Genomic DNA, 25,682 nt, shown 5'->3' with positions numbered 1-25,682 from the left:
ACTATAGGAACACTTCATTATCAGGACAAGGATTACTAACAGCTCTCTTCAGAACACAGTTTGGGAAACAGTCCTCTTCTCCAGAGAAATTAATAAAAATAAATCCTTCTGTTGGTTGCATTAACATTTAAATCTTTTTCTAATCCTTAACTCCTTAAGGTTTAGGCCATAAACTATTGCAAGATTAATTTTGCACCATGCAACAAATGCCCAATAATCTACCCAAGGTCTGAACTGGGAATAGATCTGCCAACTGCATTATCCATGCTATTGGCAATACTCTATTAACAACCAAGATATCTTAATTTCATCAATGTGCAAAGAAAGTTTGCTCAAAATAATCTTCCAAAATATTTACATCTTCTATCAAAAAACTTTCATTGTAAGTTTTTTGGTTGGAACTTTAAAGTTTTGAACTCCTTGATATAAACAAAATTCAGTTCTTTAATACCTGTTGAAACTACTGTGGAGCCTTTCGTTGTGCTACGCTTTGATAGAACACTCTGTTATACACTCATCCGCTATCTAGCATGGGGAAGGGGGCCATTAGGATTATCAGCAACCACAGCTTCATGTACAGTAACATGAGACAACGGAGATACAGAAGAGCAGACAGTTTTCACACTCCCTCAAACAAGTCTCTCACATCTGACAGCTCATTGGAGCCACTTTTTCTGAAAGTAATTATACCAAACAATAGATAGATTCATTACTTGTGTTGTGCTGTAAAAATCCAGCCTACCGTCTTTAATTGATGCCAACTGAATCTGCTTTTAAAGGCCTAGCTTCTTCCTCCTCTTCCAATTCTTGAGACAGCCCCAGGTAAATGGCATTTTTTGAGCACTTTGTGAATAACTTATTGTTTAGCCTCCTTAACGACCAGGGTGTTTGCATTACATTCAACCCTTTTCTCTATTTGCTTTTGGGTAAATTTGCTGATGAGAATCAGTGAATGAGTATCAGCAACAATCAGAAAAGTCCATAAAATGGCAGGTAAAGGTAATAAATCCTCCACAGACCTTCTCGAAGATACTCCTCAGATATAATCCTTGGCCACCCTTTCTCCAAGATTTTTAAAGAATAACAACTTTCCCTGCTGTTGCAGTTGCATAAATTTTAAGGTTAGAAGAAATCTGAAATCCTTGCACTTTGCAAAGATTTTTTTTTTTTCCACGTATGATATGCCCATCTTACCTGCCTTTTTACAGTGGTCCAATGAAAACCTATTAGTAGAGACTCTTCTACTATTGAAACTGACCTCAGTTAGACCACCAGTGCAGGTACAAAAGACTGTAGAACCATGAGAATTTTCCAGGGTGTTTATTTTCGTGTGTGTGCTCTCCAAATGCCAAGTCATGGGGAATTCCAGAACACAAGATGCCAGCTAATCAGGCTTTCACTGTACTAAAGAAATGTTGACACAGGCATGTAGACAATCTCATAATAGACCATTTGCCTGCATAGTTCTGCCCTTTTCTGTACTCCTCAAGAAGGCCTTTTGCACAGTTATGACCCCATAGCTCATTAGAGTAGATCATAGCTCACTCTGACTCTTATGATGTGTAGATACTGTACAATGTCTGTTCATGTCTGTAGGAACTTCTGGGAATGAAAAGGGTCATTGACTAGGGGCCTCCATTACATTTGGAGACATTCTGGAGGCCTCAATTTCTCTCAACCCCTACAAGCCATCCATCTGTAAATTCTGACTGTCTTAGAAGTCTATCCAGGATCCAACCACTTCTCACTACCTCTGTTGCTTCCATCCAACTGCAAGCCATCAACATCTCTCACCTCAACCACTGAAATAGCCCCCAATAGGTTTCCCTGCTTCCATTCTTTCCACCTCTACAGTCTGCTCAGATGATCCTTTCAAAACATATGCTACATCATGTCCACTCAAAACCCTATAAATCTTCCCATCTTACTAGAATATAAATCCAAAGTCCTTACCATTACCCACAGGCCCTTCTTAATGAGCGACACTGCAGACCCCTTGCCTCTCTAACATGGGCTTCTACTACCTCCTCACGCTCACACATTCACTCTACTCCAGCCTTATCAGCCACCTTGCTCCTCCCCATACTCTCCAGTCGTGGGCCTTGTACTTGTCTTTACCTTGGGCTGGACTGCTCTTCCCTCAGATAGCCACACGACTCTCCTCCTCACTTCTGTAGGGCTCTGTCTAAATGCTACCTTATCAGAAAGGCTTCCCTGACCACTCCACCATGGCCACTCTCTGACCTTTTTACTGTCCTCTATTTTCCTTAACATTTATCACCACCTAACATCTTTTTTTGCTTGTGTCTTAGTGTCTGTCTCTCTCACTAGAATGTAAACTCTAATTCAGGAGTTTTGTCAGTTTTAAACAACGTTGCATTCCCAGAACAGTGTCTGCCACATTGTGGGAGAATGGATAAATGAATGAATGGATGAACAAATGAATCCAAGTTCATCTGTAATGCCACTACCCATTGCAGCCCCAGAAGAAAGAGGATAATGCTCATAAGACAAAATACTTGCTCTGAACCAAAATAATGCTAATTTGGGTTATATCACTTGAATTATCTTTTTAAAAGAAAAAGAAAGCTTAGCAGTTTTGAAGCCTGTTAATGAGTGAGTCTTTCGGCAATCAGTTTTTCAGTTTGTTCACATGGACTTCTTGCTACAGCTTCATAAAAAAAATAGGCAGAAAAATAGGGGCATGAAGAGGGAGCACAGTTCTCAGAACCAAGTCAGAGTGTTATAAAAACTCATATTTACTGTTATTTTCTAGAAAATCTTGCCTTTGGATTTATTCCACAAACTAAAAGGCAGAAAGAATTCAATTTTATTAGAATTAAAAATAATTTTTGAAACTCCGGGTTAGTAGTTTTCTCAAGCAGGTCTAACGCACAAGATCTGCAGCAGACTTGCCAAGTGAGAACCAGCTTCATTTAACTGGTAATGAGAGTAGGGGCTTACTGAGCTCCAAAGTGCAGTGGACGGTGGAGGTGGTTGCTGAAAGAGCACTGGAGCTAATCCTGAGCAGTCTCCCAGCCGCAGGAAATGCCCACGACTGCCCCATCCTGGACTGAATGGCAGGTCTGGCTGCCAACCAGCGGTTCTGGCTTCCCCTGAAGGGTGGGGCGACATATTTTATTTAATCTTTAAGTGCTTTGTACTGGACTTAAGTCAGGGAAGGAACAAATAATGATTGTAAGATTCAGGGCCATACTTCCGTCTTATTTTTTGGTGGTGAGTTATCCACCACGTGACCAACAAACAAACCAACAAAAAAAGGTGGCTAGATACAGATCTAGAGTCAAAACTAGGGATATATAGAGAGAGAAAAACATATTTAAAAAGTTCCTTATAGAATTTCATTTCTTGATGACATCTTCTTTATGATTCATGCACAATAGTGACCCAAGTTTATGGACATCTATTATCTACCAGAAGGCTGTTTGCACAATAATTCTGAACTCTGAACACAGTGATTCTGAATTCCAACCTGTCTCCAGGGCCTGTGCTTCCTGGGAGTTACTTAATGTCTCTAAACCTCAGTTTCCTCATCTTATAAATGGAGGTAAAATAAGACCTAATTCATAGGTATATTGTGAGAATTAAAAAAAAAAAAACCCATTGCTGTCAAGTCAATTCCAACTCATAAAATAAGGCAATACTACAAAAATGTTTAACAGTGCCTGGCACATGATGGGAGCTCTGGTGGTGCAGTGGTTAAGAGCTGGGCTGCTAACCAAAAGGTCAGCAGTTCAAATCCACCAGCCCCTCCTTGGAAACCCTACGGGGCAGTTCTACTCTGTCTTATAGGTTTGCTATGAGTTGGAATCGACTCAACCACAACGGGTTTGGTTTTTTGATGGGTTTGGCACATGGTAAGTGCTCAATAAAACAAACTACAGATAAGCATGAATACTGAGAGAAATCAGAGGAGCAACTACAATGACACTGATGAAGCTTCAGCCCAGGTCCTTCATTTTCACAGGCTCCTGGAAGTGCTGGAAGTGACTAGGAGCTACAGTTGGTTCCATGTGGGAATGGGAAGCCAGATTAAAATTAGGAAGCATGTCTAGGTAAGCATTTCTGATAAATTGCCTAAGGAGATGTCAAGAAAACATAAAATGGCATCCCCAAAGACTTCAGTAATTTGTTGTCATTTTTTTTTCTCATTTTAAATTAATATTCACTTTCATACTGTTTGCAATGTTTGCATTCATTTTCTTAAAGAGGACCTGCCAAATCATATAATCTTCAGGCCCCACAAAATCTGTTGTTTCTCCTGGATGGTATAATTAAATCTTCACTGTAATCCTGAAAGGTAGACAGTATCTCCCAGTCAGCAAATTAAAGTTCTGAGAGATAAATGCTATCCCAAGGATGTACAGGAGAACCTGGCAGGGGGAATTTGAAACTAGGTCTACAACAAAAATTCAGACTCTCCCCACCATTCTTACTTCCCACTATCATGAACATCACAAGCATTTAAAAAATAAACTCCAGAAAAATGTAAGGCCTAGATCACAGAAAATGTCTCTAGCACTTAGCGTATTGTGGGTGTCATGCACTAGGAAACGCTTGCACACCCTTCTTTAAAGAATTTTTTGGAAGCTCTTGATATGTGAAACAATGGTATCTACTTCCAAATTCCCTGCTTCCCGTGTGATACACATCACAAGTCAGCCGTAGAATTCTGCGAACAATCCCTCGCGTAGCATCACGTACAGAGTTACACCCCAGCCAGTCACAAGGACAAACCATCAGTTTAAGCACTCTTAGCTACTCACTATGAAGTATTTTCATAGAGAGACAACTGGAGATAGAAGACTTGTCAGTTGCTACTTGAAATAAAGCAGGTACCACCATAAGGCCATTCTGAGAGCTGGCAGTCATTACTAAGGTCCCTGGGATTCAGATTGGGTCCCAGCCAGGTTTTCTTAGTGTTCACTCTCCCAGGAGTGTTCTGAATTGCCCTGGGGCTAGCCCAGCTGGGTCCTAGACTGTCATTCTTTGATGTGGCTGAGTGGCTGGGTCCAGGAAGAGACCCAAGCTAAACGCAATGAGTCAGATAGGTTTGCGTGGCTTCCTGAAGTCAGGACGTGGCTGAAGACAGCCCATTTCTAAATCTCAGAAGTAAAGGGCAGTTGGGGGCAGAGTGCAGAAGGTGATGCTTCCCTTTCCTCTGTGGTATTTCATCTACTGTACCTGGTTCTTTGGAGAGGGTCAGATTCCATGAGGTAGTCACAGCTCCTGATCTGAGACTCTGAACAAGTGAGATAGTTGGATTCTACCCTATGGCTCCAACCAGCCTGTCTAAAAATACAGATGTTGTGACTTGGGGCCTTCTGATTTTAAGGAATATAGAGATACCCTCAGCCCCCTACAAGTAAAGGGAATTTGTGGTAAGAATGCACTTTGCTCTAAAGGAGATAGGATCCTGGGGAAAGGACATTTGGGATCCATGGTAGCACTAGGCCTGGGCCAGGCTCCTTCCCCATGGCAGAGTGAGTCTGTGGATCTGACTCTAGTGTTCTTCAGTTAATGGGGCCGAGGGGCCCTTCTCTACTGCTTTTGCAATGGATACACTCAACCCACTACCTTGTCCTCTACTCAATATAGCTTTCCTCTGCCGGTCTGTTTCCTCAAAGCTGCTGATTTCTCCTTTAACTCCCTCCTGAGCCAATCTAATGCCCTACCTGTGTACATCCTTCTGCCTTCAGTTCCCATTACCATATTCCTGATTTTCAGTGTGTATTTCCCAGTTCAAATTCTACACATATGGAAAAAGAAGCCGTTAATCTGGTTGCCTTGGCTAAGGGGACACAGTTTTTCTCCCGAGGCATTTCCTGGGGTACTGGCCAGCTCAGGGACTGGTTGATCTAGTAACAACTAGAGAGAGCTGCCTCCATCCACAGGGGCTTGGGCGGGGTACTTTTCAGGAGCAGGGTCAGCAGCTGTGGCAAGCACTACATCTTCAAGAAGCAAGAATATGTTTTTTAGGTGAAAATTACCCAGAGCATTGCGGAGATGAAAACAGAGCAAATGGATATTTTCTTGCAGCTTTCTTCTACTTTATATTTTCTCTTAAATTCTGCCCCGTTTTCCCACCCTGCATGTTAAGCCCTTTCTCAGCTTTCATCACAACCCAAGCAAGGGACACATTTTCCCTCTCCTGACTGCTTTATACACCTCCCCGAACCATTTATTCATTTACTCATCTATTTATTCAGTATTCACTGAGTACCTGCTTTGTAACAGGTAAAATACCAGAAAAGAGGACACAAAATTCATTTGTTTACTCAATAAATATTAATTGACTACTTACTAAATGCCAGGCATTGCTTGTTACTGAGAATATAAAGATAACTAAAACATAGTCCCTGCCTGATATACAGTAAACATTCAATAAATACTTATTCAATTAGTGAATGCCTTAAAGGAACTCACAGCCTAGTGGGAGAGACAGGTCCGGTATTTAAGCAATTACAAGACAGAGTAAAAAAAGGCTGTCCTGGGGAAAGTCCACAGGAAGAGAAGGCTTGAGAAATCAAAAAGGTATTTCTGCAGACACTAATGTCTATGTTTAGGCCTGGAGGATGAGTTGAATTAGCCAAGTGAAAGGAATTAGAAGATAGAAGGGACCTCTAGCCAACACAAATGGCAGGCACATGTAAAGGCTTGGAGCTATGAGAGGGAATGAACAGCAGAGGGGCTGAAATTGGTAAGAGGGAGTAAATAAATAAGTACAATTATGATTTTAGGGACTGCGATGGAAGTCTGTACATAACAGAGTACTGGAAATCAATTTAAATACAGGGCTAAATTGAGATTTTTGAGTTCCCCTAAGACCTTGTTAGAAACCCTAGTGGCGTAGTGGTTAAAAGCTCCAGAAAAATATCTTTCATCCAGTTTGAAAAACAAGGGAACACAGTGTTTTGCTTCCTTTGTCTGCTTTCCAATTTGAGTGTAAAATAATGGTTTTTATTTTTCAGAGTTCATTTCAATTTTCTGCAAAGAAGTTAACAATGGAATATAAAAATCTCAGGTATTTTCATTTCATTCACTTTTTTAAGCCTTCCTTGTGCGTCACTGTGTTTTATTGAAACATCTTTACTGTTTACATTGAATTACAATTATTTTAGAAACAACTCTAGATCACGTCTCAATTTCTCTTTGGACATTTCATTGATCAATATTTCACAAAAGATATTAACTTTCTCTAGGATGCAGAGAGACTCATAGAATTTACACAAAATTTCTCCTGACTGAATTTCCCCACCTCTTGGTGATTGTACACCTACCTGCCTTCCTTATAAGGAGAACAAGGAAGTAAATCATGTTGAAGTTGCTTTTAAACACAGCTTTTCTTCTTTACCTGTCCAGGTAGCCTCTGTTTTCATTTCAGTCTTAATGAAAGCTTTTTTGTTTACATCTCAAGTTTCTTTTCAAAGCAGTGTAAGTAGTATTTCAAATTTTACGCTTCAAGAAAGACAGACTTTAACGATGTTCAGCTTTGGTCTTGTGATGTGGAAGGTAATTCATTTTTTAATCTGTCTGCACAGCGAGAAGTGAAAACGAATGGGGATTGAACTGTTTTGCCTGTTCCTTCTATTTCTAGGAAGGAATGCTTACGTGCAAGGTAAGGCTTAAGTTCTCCGATGTATTAAGTTCGTGGTATCCTTGACAAACCTGTCATTTGGCTCAGGAACTAAATCAGAAGTCATTTTTTATTTGATCTGTTCAATTGCTCTTTTGCTATTGAGTGAACGCAGACACAGGGGTGTTTCCACAATGAATGCTCTAGGCTTAAGGTAAATAAATACAAAGGTTACACAGAGGTTTTAATGCAGAGAATTAAACAGCGTTACTCTATGATAGGACTTCTTAATAACATTGTGACAACCATTTTGGAAACTTTTCTAACTATTTTATTGTCTGACAAGGACATCTGCTTGACAGTAATAACCTTGAGAAAGTATTTTATTTTAAGCATAGAAATAGGCTACATTTAAGAGAGAAGTATTTTTTTAATTGTACTTTAGATGAGGCTTATAGAACAAACTAGAAGAAAGAAGCATTTTTAATATATGCAAACAATTTTTAAAAATTAAAGGGGCAAATACTGAATAAGGATAATAAAAATGATGATTCTACATTTGTGAACATTTTAGCTATTTTCACATTTTGAGAAAGAAGATAAATATAATTTTGGCTTATTTTCAATGTAATGATGTAAGCTATAAGCATTTATAGGAATTTGCTAATTTCATCACTGATCTTTGAAGGCTAAAATAAACTTTAATATTGTTTTGTTTAAATACTTTAAGAGCCATATGTCTCGTAAATAGAATAACTGAAGGTGCACCTAATCCCTTGTGTCTTGCTGGGTTTAAACATAGGTGGCTGTGCCCTGGGAGGGGCAGAGACCTGTGCAGGCTGCTTACTCATTGGACCTCATTGTGCCTGGTGTTCTCAGGAGGTAAAACAAATGAGCTCAACCAGTTTTTTAAAAATGTTTGCAGTTATATTTATGTGAATTCCATCAGCGATAGCTCTGATAGTTCCTGCTTTCTGTGGGGTTGGTTGTATGAGTAAAACTAATTAGAAAAGGAAAATGGAGGAATTCGTAGATCAAGGAGTCATTCGTGTGATTACTTTAAAAAGCAATTTGTAAAGGGAGAAGATGTCCAATAGTCTGAACAATCCTTAACTCAGGATCTTCTCTTTTACTTGACTCTTAACTATCATTTTAAAGCCATTTATAACTGGTTTCATGTAAAATGCTGAGGCTCTCTGGATAATCAGAAATCACAGAGATGACATTTTCTAAAGTCAAACATACATTTGAGTTCAATATTATAGCTGTTTTCCATCTGGGAACCAGGGTTTGTTCTGAACCACTGCTAGGTTCAAAGGCAAGTTAAGGACAAGTATCCTAAGTTTGAGTAAACATACTGCTTAGACATTATCAAATTCTTTTAACAATTGCATTTTCATGAGCTCAGTGACTCATTGCCACGGCAATGACAAAGCCCCAAACATACATTCCTTACCTAGTCAAAGCGATAGTGAGGTGGAAACAGTATGAGGGTGACTGGGGAATATGTAACAAGTCATCCTAAGTCACTCCCTGTCCTGTGACACTGTGGAGCAATGGAGAAATGATTCATGGTTATAGAGAGTTGCCTTAGCTTTCTGGATTTAAAACAATTCTCTGCTGACTAAATCTCAAAAAGAGAATCTAAACACATATTGAACCATACAAATACCAAGTTCAGCAAGACCTGAGGAGCATAGCTCAAAGGGGAACAGACCTGGATGCCCAAATCAGGACCTGGCTGTAATTGTTGAAAACTCAATTCCAAGTTTAAAGTATATCCACAGAGGAAGGCCTCACAGACACATATGGAGCTCACTCTCACACTGTTGCCTTGCCCGATGGGACACAAACAAAAGGGCTAAGGAATCATGCTTTTTCAAGCTCATGTATTGAAAGCAGGTTGAGGATACACATACAAAGAGAGTAAAATTCACATGTTTCTTGGACCTTAACTCCCTGAAGAAGACAGTGTTAATTTTATGCCAGAGATGTCAATTAACAAATCAATCTGGCAAAATACCCGCTTCTAGAATTTTCATTTAAATTCCTAGTGACTGCTCTACTTGTGGATGATACTTGGTAGCCGAATTATCATCAAATTTTTGGGCCAGGTTATTCTAAGAGGCCACTCTAAATAGTAGAAGTAGTTATCAGTATATCAGTTCAAGCAGTTAAAGTAAGCAAAAACTAAATTCGGCTTCTGCTTAGAGCAGATATAAAATGAATTCTATAGTTAACACCACCTCTGATCTTTTGGAAAAAGCTGTGACTATTTTTTTTTATAGGTAGTAGTAGTGATACTACGTTGAGAAGGATCCTGAGGTCTTGTCCAGCTCAGTAAGAGAGAAGGTGGTTATCATTACCACTGTTTGGCTTGAGTACATCATGGGAAGTTGCAGAGTTTGCTATGCCTGTCCTGTTGTTGTTAGGGGCCTTCAACTCATAGCCACCCTATGTACAAAAGAACGAGACACTGCCCGGCCATGTGCCATCCTCACAATCATTGCTATGTTTGAGCCCATTGCTGCAGCCACTGTGTCAATCCACCCCATTAGGGGTCTTTCTTTCGCTGACCCTCTACTTTACCAAGCATAATCTCCTTCTCCAGGGACTAACCCTTCCCGATAACATGTCCAAAGCATATGAGACAAAATCTTGCCATCCTTGCTTCAAGGAGCATTCTGGCTATACTTCTTCCAAGACAGATTTGTTTGTTCTTCTGGCAGCCCATGGTATTGTCAATATTCTCTGCCAACGCCATAATTCAAAGGCATCAATTCTTCGGTATTCCTTACTGGACCCTCAAATATGCACAGGCATAACTTAAAGATAGCAAATTGTATTCTCAAAACTTAATTTCACTTCTTAAAACCAAACAACGGTTTAGCTTAACTAGTAAAAAATGTCTACCTTGAGCAGTATGCTCTTTTAAGAACTACCTATATGGGATGAAATTAACCACAACAACTGGAAAGATTAGGTGGGAACTTGAGGACAAAGTGATTTTATGTCCATGGGGGAAGAATGACTCAGGAAAGGAAGGTAAGAATGGTTGCACAATTCAAAGAATGTAATCAATGTCGCTGAACTGTACACATAGAAACTGTTGGTGTATGTGTAGCTGTGTATGTCCTAAACAACAGCAACAAAATAAATAAATTTTTTAAAAATAATTAATTTCAGAAGAAATGTAACTTTCCTAGTTGGTGAAAATAGCAGGCGTGGCTTAGAATTCTCATGGCCAAGAAAAAGCAACACAAGGATTTCGTAGCCTTCTCTACAAGTGTGAGAGTCAATTGGCCTCAAGTTCAACTTTGCCTAGAGCCTTGTTAGCTCTAGAGCAGCTGTGGCTATCAGGTAAGACAGGTATTTCTCCCTGAGCTCCCTCCCCTCTCTGTTCTGGGCTTTGCAGGGTTTACAGGCATTGTTTGGTCTGGGCTTCTCTCTACCCAGAAGTGCTGCATCTCAGTGCCCCCTGCTACCCAGGAGGATCTGACCGAAGCTGAAAACACCCTGGTTACTACGCAAAACGTAGTCTTCTAAATCACCTTGTCTTTTATTTCTCCAAATCTTGAAGGAAGTTCTAAAACACATTGAAGTGAAAACACTTTCAGTCTCTGAGTTTAAAGTCCCCAAGAGGTCAACCTTAGTGAACTCATGCTGTAATATAAGGGTAATGCATCAGCAAATGAAGACTGGTACAGAGCGCTGATAGAGAGATGTTATAACCCCACAGAAAAGGAACCCACAGAAAAGGCTGTCTTTGTAATGGATTTCTATTGGCACACTTTCCTAGAAGTCCATCAACCTAGAGGTTGTCCTAGACAGATCAATTCACAGGTGGTGTCTACAAATTCAACTATTTCAAAGGTCTGGTCATGGTACAGGAGAAGTTTTAGAGAAAAAAAAAAAAAACATTTTTTTTTTTAAGGGGGTTAAAAAAAAAAAACTGTTAATGTGAGCTCAGTTGGATATAATTAAAAGAAGACTTCAATTTTACTCCAAGTCTACTGGCAGAATTCTCTGGTTATTCTGCTGTAACTTAACTTTAGACCTACAATCAATGTTGAGCATGTGGGAATATGTTACACTGAGTATAGCTAGATGCCTCACCAAAAAAAAAAAAAGTCAGTTGCCATTATCTTATAAAGAAATGCAGATTTCTCTCTCTCTCTCTTTATTGTTCTTTTCTCTTTTAGAATTTTACCCACCCATCAGGAGCTGGTGAAAGGTGCGATACCCCAGCGAATCTTTTAGCTAAAGGATGTCAATTAACCTTCATCGAAAACCCTGTTTCCCAAGTAGAAATACTTAAGAATAAGCCTCTCAGTGTCGGCAGACAGAAAAATAGTTCCAACATTGTTCAGATTACGCCTCAAAGCTTGATTCTTAAGTTAAGACCAGGTATGTTATAATTTTTTGACAAGAGGGAACCTCTATTCTTGGTTGGCTCATGTAAATAAAAATACTTTCACATATGGTAATATGACTATTCTGCTAGTACATTTTGCACTGTATTATATATCATTGATTATTGAGACTCAAATTTCCCATTCTTAAGGAAATAGTTGCTAGGTTAACACTTGTCTTTATTCACATCGATCACTTACACTTCCAATGTGTTACTAAAAAACCCTTATCTAGTAGTAACCATTTCAATTACCCAAACTTCACATTTCTTCAAGGGTTTAATACAGCTTTAAAGTCCCCTCTATTTTGTTCTTCTTTTCTAAAACCACACACACACACACACACAATCAGCTTATCTTCCATCTAAATGGATGCTAGTTCTCCCTAGGAGGTATAAAATATCCCAAAATACACTTCCTTCAGTAGCCCTACGCTTACTTTGTTCATTTACAACCTACCACAGTTCATGAAATCATAAATATCTTCAGTAAGTTCTTATTGAAATGAAATAGCCAGGTGGCCCAGTGATAGGCTAGTTACAAATAAATGTTGCTGTGTTTTCATTTATTCACGTTTCCTGTGGGGGCTTTGCAGGTGGAGAACAGACCCTGCAGGTGCATGTCCGCCAGACAGAGGATTACCCAGTGGACTTGTATTACCTCATGGACCTCTCAGCCTCCATGGATGACGACCTTAACACAATCAAAGAGCTGGGCTCCCTGCTTTCAAAGGAGATGTCTAAATTAACTAGCAACTTTAGACTCGGCTTCGGCTCTTTTGTGGAAAAACCTGTCTCCCCTTTTATGAAAACAACACCAGAGGAAATCGCCAACCCTTGCAGGTAAGTAAATAATTCTTTGGCATCTTTATGCAGTGATTTTCTGTAGCAATAGCTCTGAGCTGAACTGTGCTTGCCGGGAGCTTGCGAATTCCCCGGTGTTTCTCTCCCTTCTGGTTGGAACTCAGCAGCTTGCTCATTTGCCTGAGTTGCTTGAAGACAAGGTGATGTCATCTTAACTACAGGGTTCTAGCCTTGGATGCTTGCAGCTTTTGCAGCATCTGCCTCCCTGTGTAGGTCAAGATGTGGCAAACTTGGCTTTGTGTTCTGCAGACAAGGGACAGAGTCCTTCACTGCATGGTCCACTGCTGCGGAGTGTGCAAATGGACTGTGACCATCCCTGGTGCTCAGAGACCCTATTCACAATGACCACCATATTCTGAGGCTATATAACAGTGACTTATAGTCCCTTAGAATGTCTTTCTCCGCTACAGTTGACCTTTGCCAAAATAATAATTTTTGCAGCTTCCTTTAACGTATTTTAGGAAATGTGGGTTTTTCTTATTGCGTGGAGAGGGCCATTGCAGCCTTCATTAGAAAATTAGGCAATAACTCTGTTATGATGTGCTATGTTGTTGTTGGTTCCTGACTCATGGCAATCCCATGCACAATGGGATTGGACTATTGTGATCCATAGGGTTTTCACTGGCTGATTTTTTGAAAGTAGATAGCCAGGCCATTCTTCCTAGTCCTTCTTAGTCTGGAAGCTCTGCTGAAACCTGGTCAGCATTATAGTAACACACAAGCCTCCAGTGACAGATGGGTGGTCGCTGTACTTGTCAAATGTAAAACTAAGTATTACCCAGGTGTTGATCAAGGGCAAATTGCTTTCTGATGGCTTACCTGTACAGTCAGTTGCATATTTAAAAGAACTACTCTTTGCCTTATGCCAGACTCTATGCTGAAGGTTTTACCTACATGACCTTATTCAATCTTCATAATAACAGCAGGTTAAAGCAGGTTTCATTATTCCTATACTCAGAGGAAGTAACAGAGCCTCTGAGAGGTTAGTAATTTGCTCAAGGCCACATGACTAATCAATGGAAGATTAATTTTCCCAAAGCCACATGACTAACCAGTGATCTGTACCAAGATCTGGGTTGGTCTCAAACCAAGCCCTTCGCTGCTATGCATCTAATATATATGAAATGATTTCCCAAACATATATTGACTTTTGATATTTTAATGCACTAAAAGCATTATCTCTATAAAAGACAAATAGCTTTTATTATATCATTTTAAAACATTTCAGTGTGGTCCCTAACTAGAATCTAATCTAGCCAAAAATAATTTGGTAGTGAAAGAAATTCATTACTGACTGTAACTGTTTAGGAACTATGTTTGGTTACAAGTATTAGAGAGAGTGACTTAAACAAGAGAGATTTTTTTTTCTCTCTCTCTCTTTCACACATAAAAGTCCAGAGAAAGGTAATTCAGGGCTGATAGAGTAACGCCACGGCTATCAGGGTTCCAGGATTTTTCTACTTTCTGCTCCACCATTGATGGGCCTTGGATTCTAGTCTCATGGTCCAGTAAGGCTGCTGGGGTGCTAATCATCACTTCTTCATTCCAAGCAAGAAGGGAGATGAAAAGAGGGGGATATCAATAAGAGGTACATGCCAGCCGTCTGTACCTCCTCCCCTTTTGAGGTATAATTGACATACATTAAAATGCACACATCAAAAGTGTTCTTCTCAACAGGTTTTGACAATTGAATACACCCACGCAACTACCACCCAAAACAAGACGTAGAACCTTTCCATCACCTCACAAAGATCCATCATGCCCCTTTACAGTCAGTTCTACTTCCTCAGAAGCAACCACTTTCCGATTTCTATACTCTAGATTAGTTTTGCCTATTCTTGGACTTCATAAAAAGGGAATAATATAGTCTGCGCTTTTTTTATATCTGTCTTCTTTTGCACAACCTACTGTTTTTGAGGTTCATCTATGATGTTGTGTGTTGCTAAGTAATAGTTCCTCTTGTTGTTAAGAAACGGTCCATTGTTCCAGTTTATTATATTTTGTTTATTCATTCTCACATTGATGGAAGTTTGGGTTGCTTCCATTTTTGCCTATTATGAAAAATGCTGCTATGATCTTTTGTGTATAAGTCTTTGTGTGGACATGCCTTTATTTCTCTTAGATGTCTAATAGTGGAGTTGTTGAATTATATGATAAGTATATGTTTAATTTTTGTAGAAACTACTATATTGTTTTCCAAAGTTAGCTATACCATTTTGCACTTCTATCATCAATTTATGAGGGTTCCAGCTGCTCCACAGCCTTGCTAACACTTGCTATCATCAGTCTTTTTAATTTCAGCCATTCTAATAGCTGCATAGTGGTATCTCATTGTAGTTTTAATTTGCACTTTCCTAATTACCAGTGATGTTGAGCATCTTTCTACGTGCTTATTTTTCATTCTTACATCTTATTTTGTGAAATATCTTCTCAAGTTTTTTAGTCGTTTTTCAAAAAATTTGTTTGTGTTCTTAATATTGTGTTGTGAAAGTTCTTTATATATCCTGGATACAAGTTCTTCTTCAAATATACGTTTTGAAAATATTTTCTCCCAGTCCATGGCTTGTGTTTTTATTTTATTAGAAATATCTTTGGTCAAGCAAAAATTTTTTAATTTTGATGAAGTCAAATTTATCAATTTTTAATTTCATGGTTATTGTATTTTTTGTTCTATCTAAGAAATCTTTGCCTACCCGAACATCACAAAGATTTTTCTGTTTTCTACTAGCAGATTTATGGTTAAAGCTTTTACCTTTGTTGTTGCTGTTGTGTGCCATCAAGTCAGTTTCACAGAACTGCCTCATAGAGTTTCCTGAGGGGAAATCTTAATGAGAGCAGATCACCAGGTTGCTTCTCCTGCAGAGTGGCTAGTGAGTTTGAACCACTGACCTTTCAGTTAGCAGCCAAATGTTAAACCATGATATCAAATGAGTTTTTGTAATTAAATCGAAGGAAAAAGATTTAGATTAATCTTTTTGTTTATAAAGATATTTGATTGTTCCAGCACTATTTGTTAAGACTTTTCTTTCCCTCATTGAATTGTCTTGATGCCTTTGTTGGTATTGACCATACATGAGTGAGTCTATTTCTGGATACTCTATTCTGTCCCATTGATTTATTGAATACACCTGTGTCACTGCCAATGCCTCACTATCTTTATTATAGCTTTATAAAAAGTGTTAAAATTGGGGAGTATAAGTCCTTCAATTTCTTGTTTTGATTATTGACTATTGTTCATGTTGTTTTAACTATTCTAGATCCTTTGCATTTCCATATAAATTTTAGAATCAGCTCATCAATTTCTTTAAAAAAATATGCTGAGATTTTAAGTTGGATTGTGTTGAAACTATAAGTCAATGTAGGGAGAATGAACGTCTTAAAAATATTGAATCTTCTGGTCATTGAACATGGTATATATCTCTGTTCATTTAGATCTTGTTTGATTATACTCATTAATGTTTTGTCATTTTTAGGATCAAGATCCTATACATCTTTTGTTTGATCTATTCTTAGGTATTTGATTTTTTGATGCTATTGTAAACAGTGTTTTTTAAAATTCCATTCTCCAATTGTTTGTTGATAACATGTAGAAATACAATTGATTTTGCATACTGACTTTTTATCTTACAACTGTGCTAAATTTTCTTATTAGTTCTAATCTGTCTTTTGTAGATTTGGATTTTTTATGCATGTGATTATTCTATCTTTTAATAACAACTTCTCAAATATCTATGCCTCTTCTTTCTCTTTCTTGCCTTATTACACTGGCTATGATCTCCAGTACAATTTTAAATAGAAGTAGTGAGATAACTTTGTCTTATTCATTACCTTAGGGGGAAAATTTTAATGTTTTACATTAAGTATATTAGTTAAAGATTTTTGGATTCCCTTTATCAAAACAAGAAAGTTTCCTTCTAATCTCAGTTTGGCAAGATTTTTATTTAATTGTAAATGCATGTTTAATTTTATTTCCCCAATTTAAGGAGCTTTGCCAGAAATTTTATCCAACACCTTGTATTGCATCTCATTGGCCAGAACTCAGTTATATAGCCACAGTTGCTGCAAGGAAACTACATTGCTACTCCAAATAAAATCAGAATTCTGTCACTAGGGAAGAAGGAAAGAATGAATACTAGGTGGTGCCTAGCAATTTCTGCCACACTGAACAGAGTTCTAGAAATAGTTATAATGGTTTGTGCTCTCAAAAGTGCTAGATAATAATAGTAAGGTGTGATTATTCCTATCAGTTGTTTGACTCACTGCTAAGTGTTAGCGTGGTGCTAACAACCTCCTATTTAATATAAAAGCATTTCTAATGCTCTGGGCTTTCTTTTTTGTTTAACCAGAGAATGTTGCATCTATCTAAAATTTGTATTTAGTTATTTGATATATTTTTATGCAACAATCTTCAGTAGAAAATCTCTTAGGGCAATCCCATCTAGGATTACCTAGTACTATCTCTGCCCTGGAAAACCTGATGGCGTAGTGTTTATCTCTGCCCTGGAAACCCTGATGGTGTAGAGTTTAAGAGCTACAGCTGCTAACCAAAAGGTCAGCAGTTTGAATCCACCAGGTGGTCCTTGGAAACCCTATAGGACAGTTCTGCTCTGTCCTATAGGGTCACTGTGAGTCGGAATCAACTTGAAGCAACATGTTTTTATCTCTGCCCTAGGGGGTGTGTTTAAAATCATTCCTCCTGTCACAGGCCAGATAAGACATACCATCTTGAAGTATAATCATAACCATGGAGAGCAATGAATATGGAATATCACTACAGAAAACAATTAAAATTAGCAAGCTTGGATGGTTCAGCTAAACTGGCAGCCCAGCATCTTGAACTAACTTAACAATGAGGCAACTGGTCCTATTCTTAATCGGACTTCTGGAAAATGATTACAGTTTGGTTCTTTACTTAGCTGTGTGTTTCATTCATGCATTTATTTATTCATTCATTTAGGAAAGAGTTACTAATCTCTAACTAGCATTAGAGATTACAAGCATTGTGCTAGGCATGGGGTTATCCAGAAGGAAACTACAGTCCTCAAGGAAATGAAATTTGTTGGGGGTGTAGGCACAAGATGTAGCATGGTGGCTAAGAGCATAGGCTTCCAAGTCGCCTTGGATTTAGGTCCTGATTCATCTACTCATGTGTAACGTGACCTTAAGTGAATCATTTCACCTCTCAAAGCTTTAGTTTCTTCATTCGTAAGTTTGGAGTAATAATACTGATCACACAGAGTGGTTGTAAGGATTGGATGAGATAATGAATGGAAGCCCGTGGCACTGGGACTGATCATGATAAGCTCTCAATAAATAGTACTTACTGTCAACAACAATAGAGCATGGTTAGGAGGAAACTAAAGCAGCATACAAGGTGTAGTGAATGGGGACCCAAAAGAGGATCATATATTTAAACTCCAGAAATGGTAGATATTTTCCTATTTTTTAAAGGTATTTCTTTCAATCTTCTTGGCAAATTTTCCCCTTAGTTAAGATTGTAAATGACAAGTCTCTTTTTACTGCAATGTATTTTTCCCTTTTGCATCACATCCCTAATTCTTCCAGGCTCTCTGTCTAGATACCACCCCCCTCCCCCCAACACACACACACACACGCACACACAGACTCATACGCACCAGGAACCAAGCAGCAAATACAAAAAGTCAACTCTGTGATCAATTCAAATCTTATAATTATAGAATAAAACTTTCTTTAGTAGGGAAGCAATGAGAAGTAAGAGTAAAGCATCAGGTTTTTCAGACCTGCATTTAAGTTATAACCTTGGAAAAACAGCTTACTCTCTTTGAGCTTGGTCTCTTCACCTATATATGAAGATAATAATATTCACCTTGTAAGATAATCAGAGAAGCCCTGGTAGCACAATGGAGGGAAGCCCTGGTAGCACAATGGTTAAGCACTCAGCTACTAACCAAAAGGTCAGCAGTTCGAACCCACCAGCCACTTCAAGGTAGAAAAGGCCTGATGATCTTCTCCCATAAAGATTACAGCCTAGGAAACTTTATGGGGCAGTGCTACTATGTCCTATAGGTTGCTATGAGTCAGAATCGACTCAATGGCACACCACAACAACAGCAGGGTAATCATGAGAATTAAATTATTATTAGTTGAGCTTAGAACACAACAGGCATTCAAAATATTAATTTTCTTCTCCTCATCAACATTGATTAACTTAACTATAATTGTTTTAATCTAGTAGTCCTCAAACTTCTTGGTCTCAGGGCCCCTTTACAGTCTCAATAATTGTTGAGACTCTATATAGCTTTAGTTTATATGGATTTTATCTATTGATATTTACCATATTAGAAATTAAAACTGAGAAAACTTTAAAATATGTATTCATTCATTTAGCAATTATAGTAAGTAATTATATATTACTAGAATAATATATTTTTGAAAAAAAAGTATATTTTCCAAAACAAAAAAATTAACAAGAAAATTGGCACTATTTTACATTTTTTCCACATCTCTTAAACTTCTGGTTTAAAGGAAGACAACTGGATTCTCGTATCTTTTCTGCATTTATTCTGTTACAATATTTTGTTTTGGTTGACTTCCATGAAGAAATTCAAACTTCACATAGATATGTAGTTGGAAAAGAAAAGAATACTTAATAGCTTCTTCAGATGACTGTAGACATTTTTCTTTGATATTACACCAAAACAAGGCAAGGTTAGTTACAATGTGGAATCTGAAACCATATTAAGGAAATTTTCATATTCTGTTACATTAAAAATCCAATGGTCTGTCTTTTACTTGAATGACTCTTTTACTCATGCATGACTTTATTACACAATGCATTAGTCATTTGGAAAATATCAGTTCACTGAGTTATGCAGATCTTCCAAATTTCATGACACAGTATCAAAAAATCACAATCTCAAGAGAAAAGTCGTTAAGCATAGGGAAGCTGTTAATCTCATGAATGGCAGATAAAAGTTTTCCAAAATTCTAATTTTCTGTTGTTACCTTGAATTTTGTCTTTGGCGAAAAATACTGACAGTTGTTTTCCTTGATGTGACAGGTTCACTTTGTTCATTTTTAAGAACATGTCTGCCAAATACTCAGGTTGGAGTAACAGTTCGGTTGTCAATTTTTCTTTCAAGTAAAACTGGAGTTCCATAAAAAAATATACATATAATGATAAATAGATGAAAAGCCAGTTCAGCTCAAACGTTGCACAATTGTTTTTCCTCTATAAACATCATGCTTCAATGTGCAATTGAAATGCTTTATGCATATTTCCCATGTCATCGCAGAGAATATTTTAAAAAAAAAAAGTTCAAGGGTTCAGACTTAATAAATTAATAACTTTTACTGCTTCAAGGTATTTTTTTTTTTTTTTTAGAGTGGTTGGGAGTAATGATACAAGGACTGACCACTGCAGTCTGGTGTTATTCCTTGATTTGTGCTAAGGCACCAGCAGCTTAACTCGATACTGCTTTTGCATCATCAGTGCAAATGCCCACGTGGTGGAAAAGGCAAACAACATCTTAGTATTATTATGAAAATGGTTTTGACCTCACAGACGCCCTGAAAGTGTCTCAGTGACCCCCAGGAGTCTGTGGACCACACTTTAAAAACCGGCTGTTTTAATCTAATCTCTGATGCTTTTTGCAGCGGCTTTCTCTCTTTATCTTCCCTGAATGGGGAGTCACTGGAAAGTGATTTCATCATGTAAGATTGCCACAGTGGTTTACTTTTTTTGAAAGACGTTTCGCTTGTACTGTTGCCTAAAATACAGCAACAAATATCATGGTTCCCCCATTTTAATATTTGTAAATGAGTTGTAATGTGCATTTTAAAACATTCAATAGCACAGAAGTTGAATTTTCTAACTCTCTGAAACGTTTTGAGATTTTTTTAAACATCATTCCATGTAGGTTGTGTGTTGTTTTTTAAGTCTGACACCAATAGTGAGAAGCTCATTGTAGCTTTTCAAGAGGAGGAAACTAAACTATGAAATGCTTGAAAGGATTTACTACATGAACACATAGGAGTATACTGTGTATAGTTTCTTATTGCAAAGGTAATAAAGCCAGTGTGAAAATACAGATCGGCAAAATAAGAAAATGGAAATCATTTCTTACCCCACTCAGAAAAGATAATGTTAACATTTTGGTATATATCGCTAGAGACTTTATTTATGAATATTTATTTAAAATTGTAACAAAAACTCTCTCTAGTGTTTCATAATTTGTCCTACATTTTAGATGCAAATTATCATTGTCTAGGGACTCAGAATCAGGTCATTTGGTGACAAATACCTACTCCCTTCAATTGCTCTGCTAAGAAATTAACAATCAAATCTGACCTTTGTAAGAGGGAAAATTCTGACAAGAACACGGGCAGTCTCCACTCAAAGATGCCTGGAGTGACCCAGCTCTGACATTCTGCTTGGTTTTGGTTACATGGTCTCCCATCGCATGAATCTGTTCAGTGAGTTAAAGTTTCATTCTACTTTCCAAAAGCATAGAGTTCTAGTAAGATCTACAGAGCAAACAATTCTAATCAAACAAAGATGAAAACTGATTACAAAAAAAAAACCCGATTGGATGCAGAAATTACTCAGATGTCATTTTGGCATATTGTAAACCAATAGCCTCCCCCCGAAAAATTAAACAAACATTTTCCAAGAATAGTGAAGTCCCAGGAATACTGGTATACCTACAGTTTCATCCTTTTTATCTCATATAATCCTCACAACTACCTTGTGAAATAGGCCTTATAACAACTCTCATTTTATAGATGAGTACATTGAGGTAACTGTCAGTCTTGTTACTCTAAATCTGGTGCACTTCCTGTCACCCATGGCTATTTCAAACCCTGCAGCAGCAATTAGAATGGATGCTAAATTACTCATTTAATAGGTTAACTATTTGGAAAAAAAAAAATTAGACCCCTTCTTCATTTCATACTTTAAAATACATCTTGTATTTGAGGGTAGGAAAAGGTTAAGGCATATATCCAAAAACATCATAAATGAAATTAAAAGAAAAATGACAAACAGTGGCTATTCTTGAGATAGAATTCTTAAAATTAAATTAGAAAATTAAAAAAATACCCTAATAAGAAAATGCACAAAGGATATAAGCTGGCAATTGACAAAAGAAGAAATATAAAATGTCAATAAACATACAGACAACTGCTCAAACTTAGTGGTAATAAAATACAAATTAAAAATAACATTAAATTGATATTCTTAACTAATTAAATGGTACAGTTTTGTTTTTTACAATAATGTAGTCTTATACACCAATATCAGAAATGGCAACATAGACAGATTTTGGAAAGAAATTTGTTGATATGTATCAAAAGGTAACCCAGCCATTCTCCCTCAAGAATTTATCTAAGATACAGAATAGTTTGTGAAGATGTATGTAAAGGGATCACTCCATTACTTAATTACATAAAGGTTTTAGAAATGAATGTTCAGCAATAGTGGAAAGATCAAATAAACTATGCTACATCTTACAATCATTAAAATTTATCTTTTTTCTTTACTTTTTTATGCAAAATTTAAATTTTCTTCAATGAACAGGCACTACTATTTTAATCCAGGAAAAATACATGGTTCTAGAGATAGTAGCCAAAGGCATTTTCTGTCCTCAGATCTCTGCTAGACTCTGTTTGAAGTGACTTGATGACTTACTTAGGAAAAGCTCTTTGTACTGTGTGCTTTGCATATTTTACCTCTTTCAATCCTTACAACAACCCGGCTTGGTAGATACTATCGGTGGTTAGCACTTCAGAGTTTCAATAAAACTTGATACAAGGTATTAAAAATAGAATAAGATTGCCTTCTGAGAGTTAAACAGAATAAATCAGAAAGGAAATTTGCAAAATTACCTGAATGTGACAGACCCAGACTCAGTCCTGGGCCCCCCAGACCCAGTGTCTTGACACAGCTGAATGAACAGACCAGGTGGGTTAGGGTAGCACAGAAGCAAGTGTGGGCCACATCTACCCAAGAGCCTTAATCAAAGCACTTCCGGAATATCTAGTTCTGTTGGCTGCCAGAGGTTCCCAAATTGTATTAGCTGAGACAACCTTGGTAAAATATGCAACACAAAGAAAACGTGGAGAAGGGGCCAGGTGGGCCCAAGAGCATCCGTTCTGGAGATGGCTGTCTTGGGACATCTCAGGCTGTGCCATTCAGCACTGGAGTCCCCAAGCTCCCCTTGTTCTGCAGCCTGACGGCACATCGGATTATGACTTGTTTTCCTTGTAAGACTACTTACGGGAATAAATGAGGCCAACACCTAAAGCTGCAACTTCTCTTCATTTGCTGACAAGATAGTCCGCTTAACCTGCAAAGCTGAGGCTCAGGCCTTGCCTGTGCTCTTAGGAGAGCCAACTGGCACTCTGTAGGCTGCACACCTCAACCAGCATCTCTATTCCTTTTTGTCTCTTTTTACTTCTACACCAGTGGTTGGTTCTCAGTCTTCAGCATGCATCAGAATCACCTGGAGGGCTTGTTTCAGCTCAAATTGCTGGGCCCCACTCCCAGTGGTCTGATTCAGTAGGTCTGGGGTGAGGCCCCAGATTTTGTGCTTCTGACAGCTTCCCACGTGATGCTCATGCTGCTGGTCCAGGGTCCACATTTTGAGAACTGCTGCTCTGTACTGTTGTTCCCATTTTACAAATGAAAACTCCAAAGGTTAGAAGGGTAAAGTAACTTGTCCAAGGTCTGTAACTCACTTTCAGAATCAGATGTGGCTGAATTCATCCCCCAGATTCCTATTCTACTGCAATACTTTTGGTGAAGACCTCGTCCTATATGTACGATGTTTTAAGTGGTAGTTTTACTCCCAGGCTGGCCCACAGCAGTCTATTCAATCCACAGTAGAGTTGGGTCCTAGAACCCAGAGTGCTGCCCTGATTTTGGGGTCCTGAAAAGGCAGGACTGAGAATACAGGCGGGAATAGAGGAGAAGGAAGACAGGTCCATCTCTAGGTCTTGTTACAGGTAACACATGCTTGCTGATAGCTTAAGATATTGGAATTCAAAGGAATTGTTATCATGTAGACCTAACAGTGGATTTTGTTTGAAGGCAGTAGAAAATAGTGGTTGCACGCGCGCGCATGTACACACACACACACACACCTCCCACGGTGAAGAGTCTGATTACTTGATTATTTATTATCTGGGTTTGAATCAGTGTAGGACATACAATAAGCTCTCAGTAAATATTAGCTGATGTGGCCAGTTTGGAAAGGATGGGATGGGGGATGATGACAGCAACCTTCACTGTGAGATTCATGGCCAAATTACAGAGTCAGTCACTTTTGAAAAATTAATCTTGATTTAAAGAAATGTTACTCAGCTACCAGATCCATTCGTTGTGTACCGTGTCTATCATATTTTATCCAGAATTTTTTATATATTTCTTTTGCAGTAGTATTCCATACTTCTGCTTACCTACATTTGGATTCAAGCATATTTTGCCACTGACAAATGATGCCGAAAGGTTCAATGAAATTGTGAAGAATCAGAAAATTTCTGCTAATATTGACACACCAGAAGGTGGATTTGATGCAATTATGCAAGCTGCTGTGTGTAAGGTATACTGGGAGAAGCAGTGTTTCACTCTGTGACCATAAACTCATCTCTTGTTAATAAATCTACTTTGAAAAAGCTTAGCTGAATTTGTATGTTATTTAATAACCAAATTTCTACATTTGACCCTTCTTAAAACACAAAAATTTTGCAACTTATTCCAACCATGTTGAAGTGAGGACTGCTCTTTATACTTAAAATTTGAGTAATCTCAGAAAATTGTAGCAGCTTTGGGAAAAATTTTTCAAAACCATAGTTATGTAATTTTCAAACATAGGGATCAGATTAATTTTGAAATTAACTATGGGAAAAAAATCAAAAGTGAACGTTAATGAAAAAAGTAAAAATATCCTGTTTATACTTCTGTGTATGGTTAGACGTTTATTGTTTTGAACGACCTCAGGAGCTACACTAGCTCAACCCTCAGAAGCTACACTATTTCAACAACAGTGAGAATACTACTCCTTTTTGACAACCAGACACGTACTCATGAGAGTAATGCCCCTGTCTTCTGACAACGGCCCTTTATGGAAAATGGCAGGAAATGCACAGGGCTCAAGCTCCTAGGAGTTGTTAAGGGCAGAGGAACTAGGGGAAGAAGAGAAGGGATAAGGTGGGATGGTGCCGCCAGGATGAGCTTTTGTCCAGCTGGTTCCTGGACTAATAATTAAAGGCAAGTGCTCTGCTAAGAGGCAATCTTAATTAATAGTGCTTTGGGGCCATGTTTTGATAAGAAATTCTTATCTTTATATTTAGGCTCATACTTCCTGGATAATATCAGTAGAAAGAGAAATACATGCCCAAAGACTGCATGACGTTTTAATGAAACGGGCTTATTTTGAATCCATCTTGTATTGTGTTTTGACTAGTTTTGCTTCAGCTTGGATTTGTGATTATCTATGACCTCCCACCACCTCCTCCTCTCATTTCTCTGGTGAATTGAAAGCTGGACAGTAAAAATAATTAACTATGTAAAAGTCAAGATCAACTGAATACTGATTGCAGAGGAACTATTTTTTTCTGAAACATAAATTATCTGAAAATGTTACCCAGAAAAAGCAAATGTCACAGAATTTCATGTTTTTAATATATTATCAACCCACAATAAATACAAAAAGCTAAAATAGATTGGCCAGCATTATTTTTTTTAATAATCTGAATGTATTCAAGTATAATTAATCCACCGTCAATAAGTGCCTGCCTGTATCCAATACCACCCAAATGCTCTTACTC

At 38.0% G+C, this 25,682-nt stretch overlaps 1 protein-coding gene across 3 annotated transcripts in view; it reads left to right on the top strand.

The window, feature by feature from the left end:
* The first annotated feature begins 7,359 nt into the window (after positions 1 to 7,359).
* Positions 7,360 to 25,682, top strand: part of ITGB6 (integrin subunit beta 6) — an 85,075-nt gene continuing 66,752 nt past the window's right edge. Inside the window, exons 1-6 of one of the 3 annotated variants that reach the window (XM_049887286.1) lie at positions 7,360 to 7,455; positions 7,563 to 7,639; positions 8,400 to 8,479; positions 11,800 to 12,004; positions 12,605 to 12,851; positions 24,289 to 24,454. In XM_049887286.1, coding sequence (XP_049743243.1) covers positions 7,579 to 7,639; positions 8,400 to 8,479; positions 11,800 to 12,004; positions 12,605 to 12,851; positions 24,289 to 24,454 — 759 coding nt within the window. In that variant the 5' untranslated portion in view covers positions 7,360 to 7,455; positions 7,563 to 7,578. The other 2 variants (XM_049887288.1, XM_049887287.1) reach the window with 2 other exon arrangements.

The sequence above is a fragment of the Elephas maximus genome, chromosome 6 (genome assembly GCF_024166365.1).
Source record: "Elephas maximus indicus isolate mEleMax1 chromosome 6, mEleMax1 primary haplotype, whole genome shotgun sequence".
NCBI classification, from domain to species: Eukaryota; Metazoa; Chordata; class Mammalia; order Proboscidea; family Elephantidae; genus Elephas; species Elephas maximus.
The sequence above is the reverse complement of the archived record's forward strand: the minus strand, read 5'-3'. Positions and strand labels throughout refer to the sequence as shown.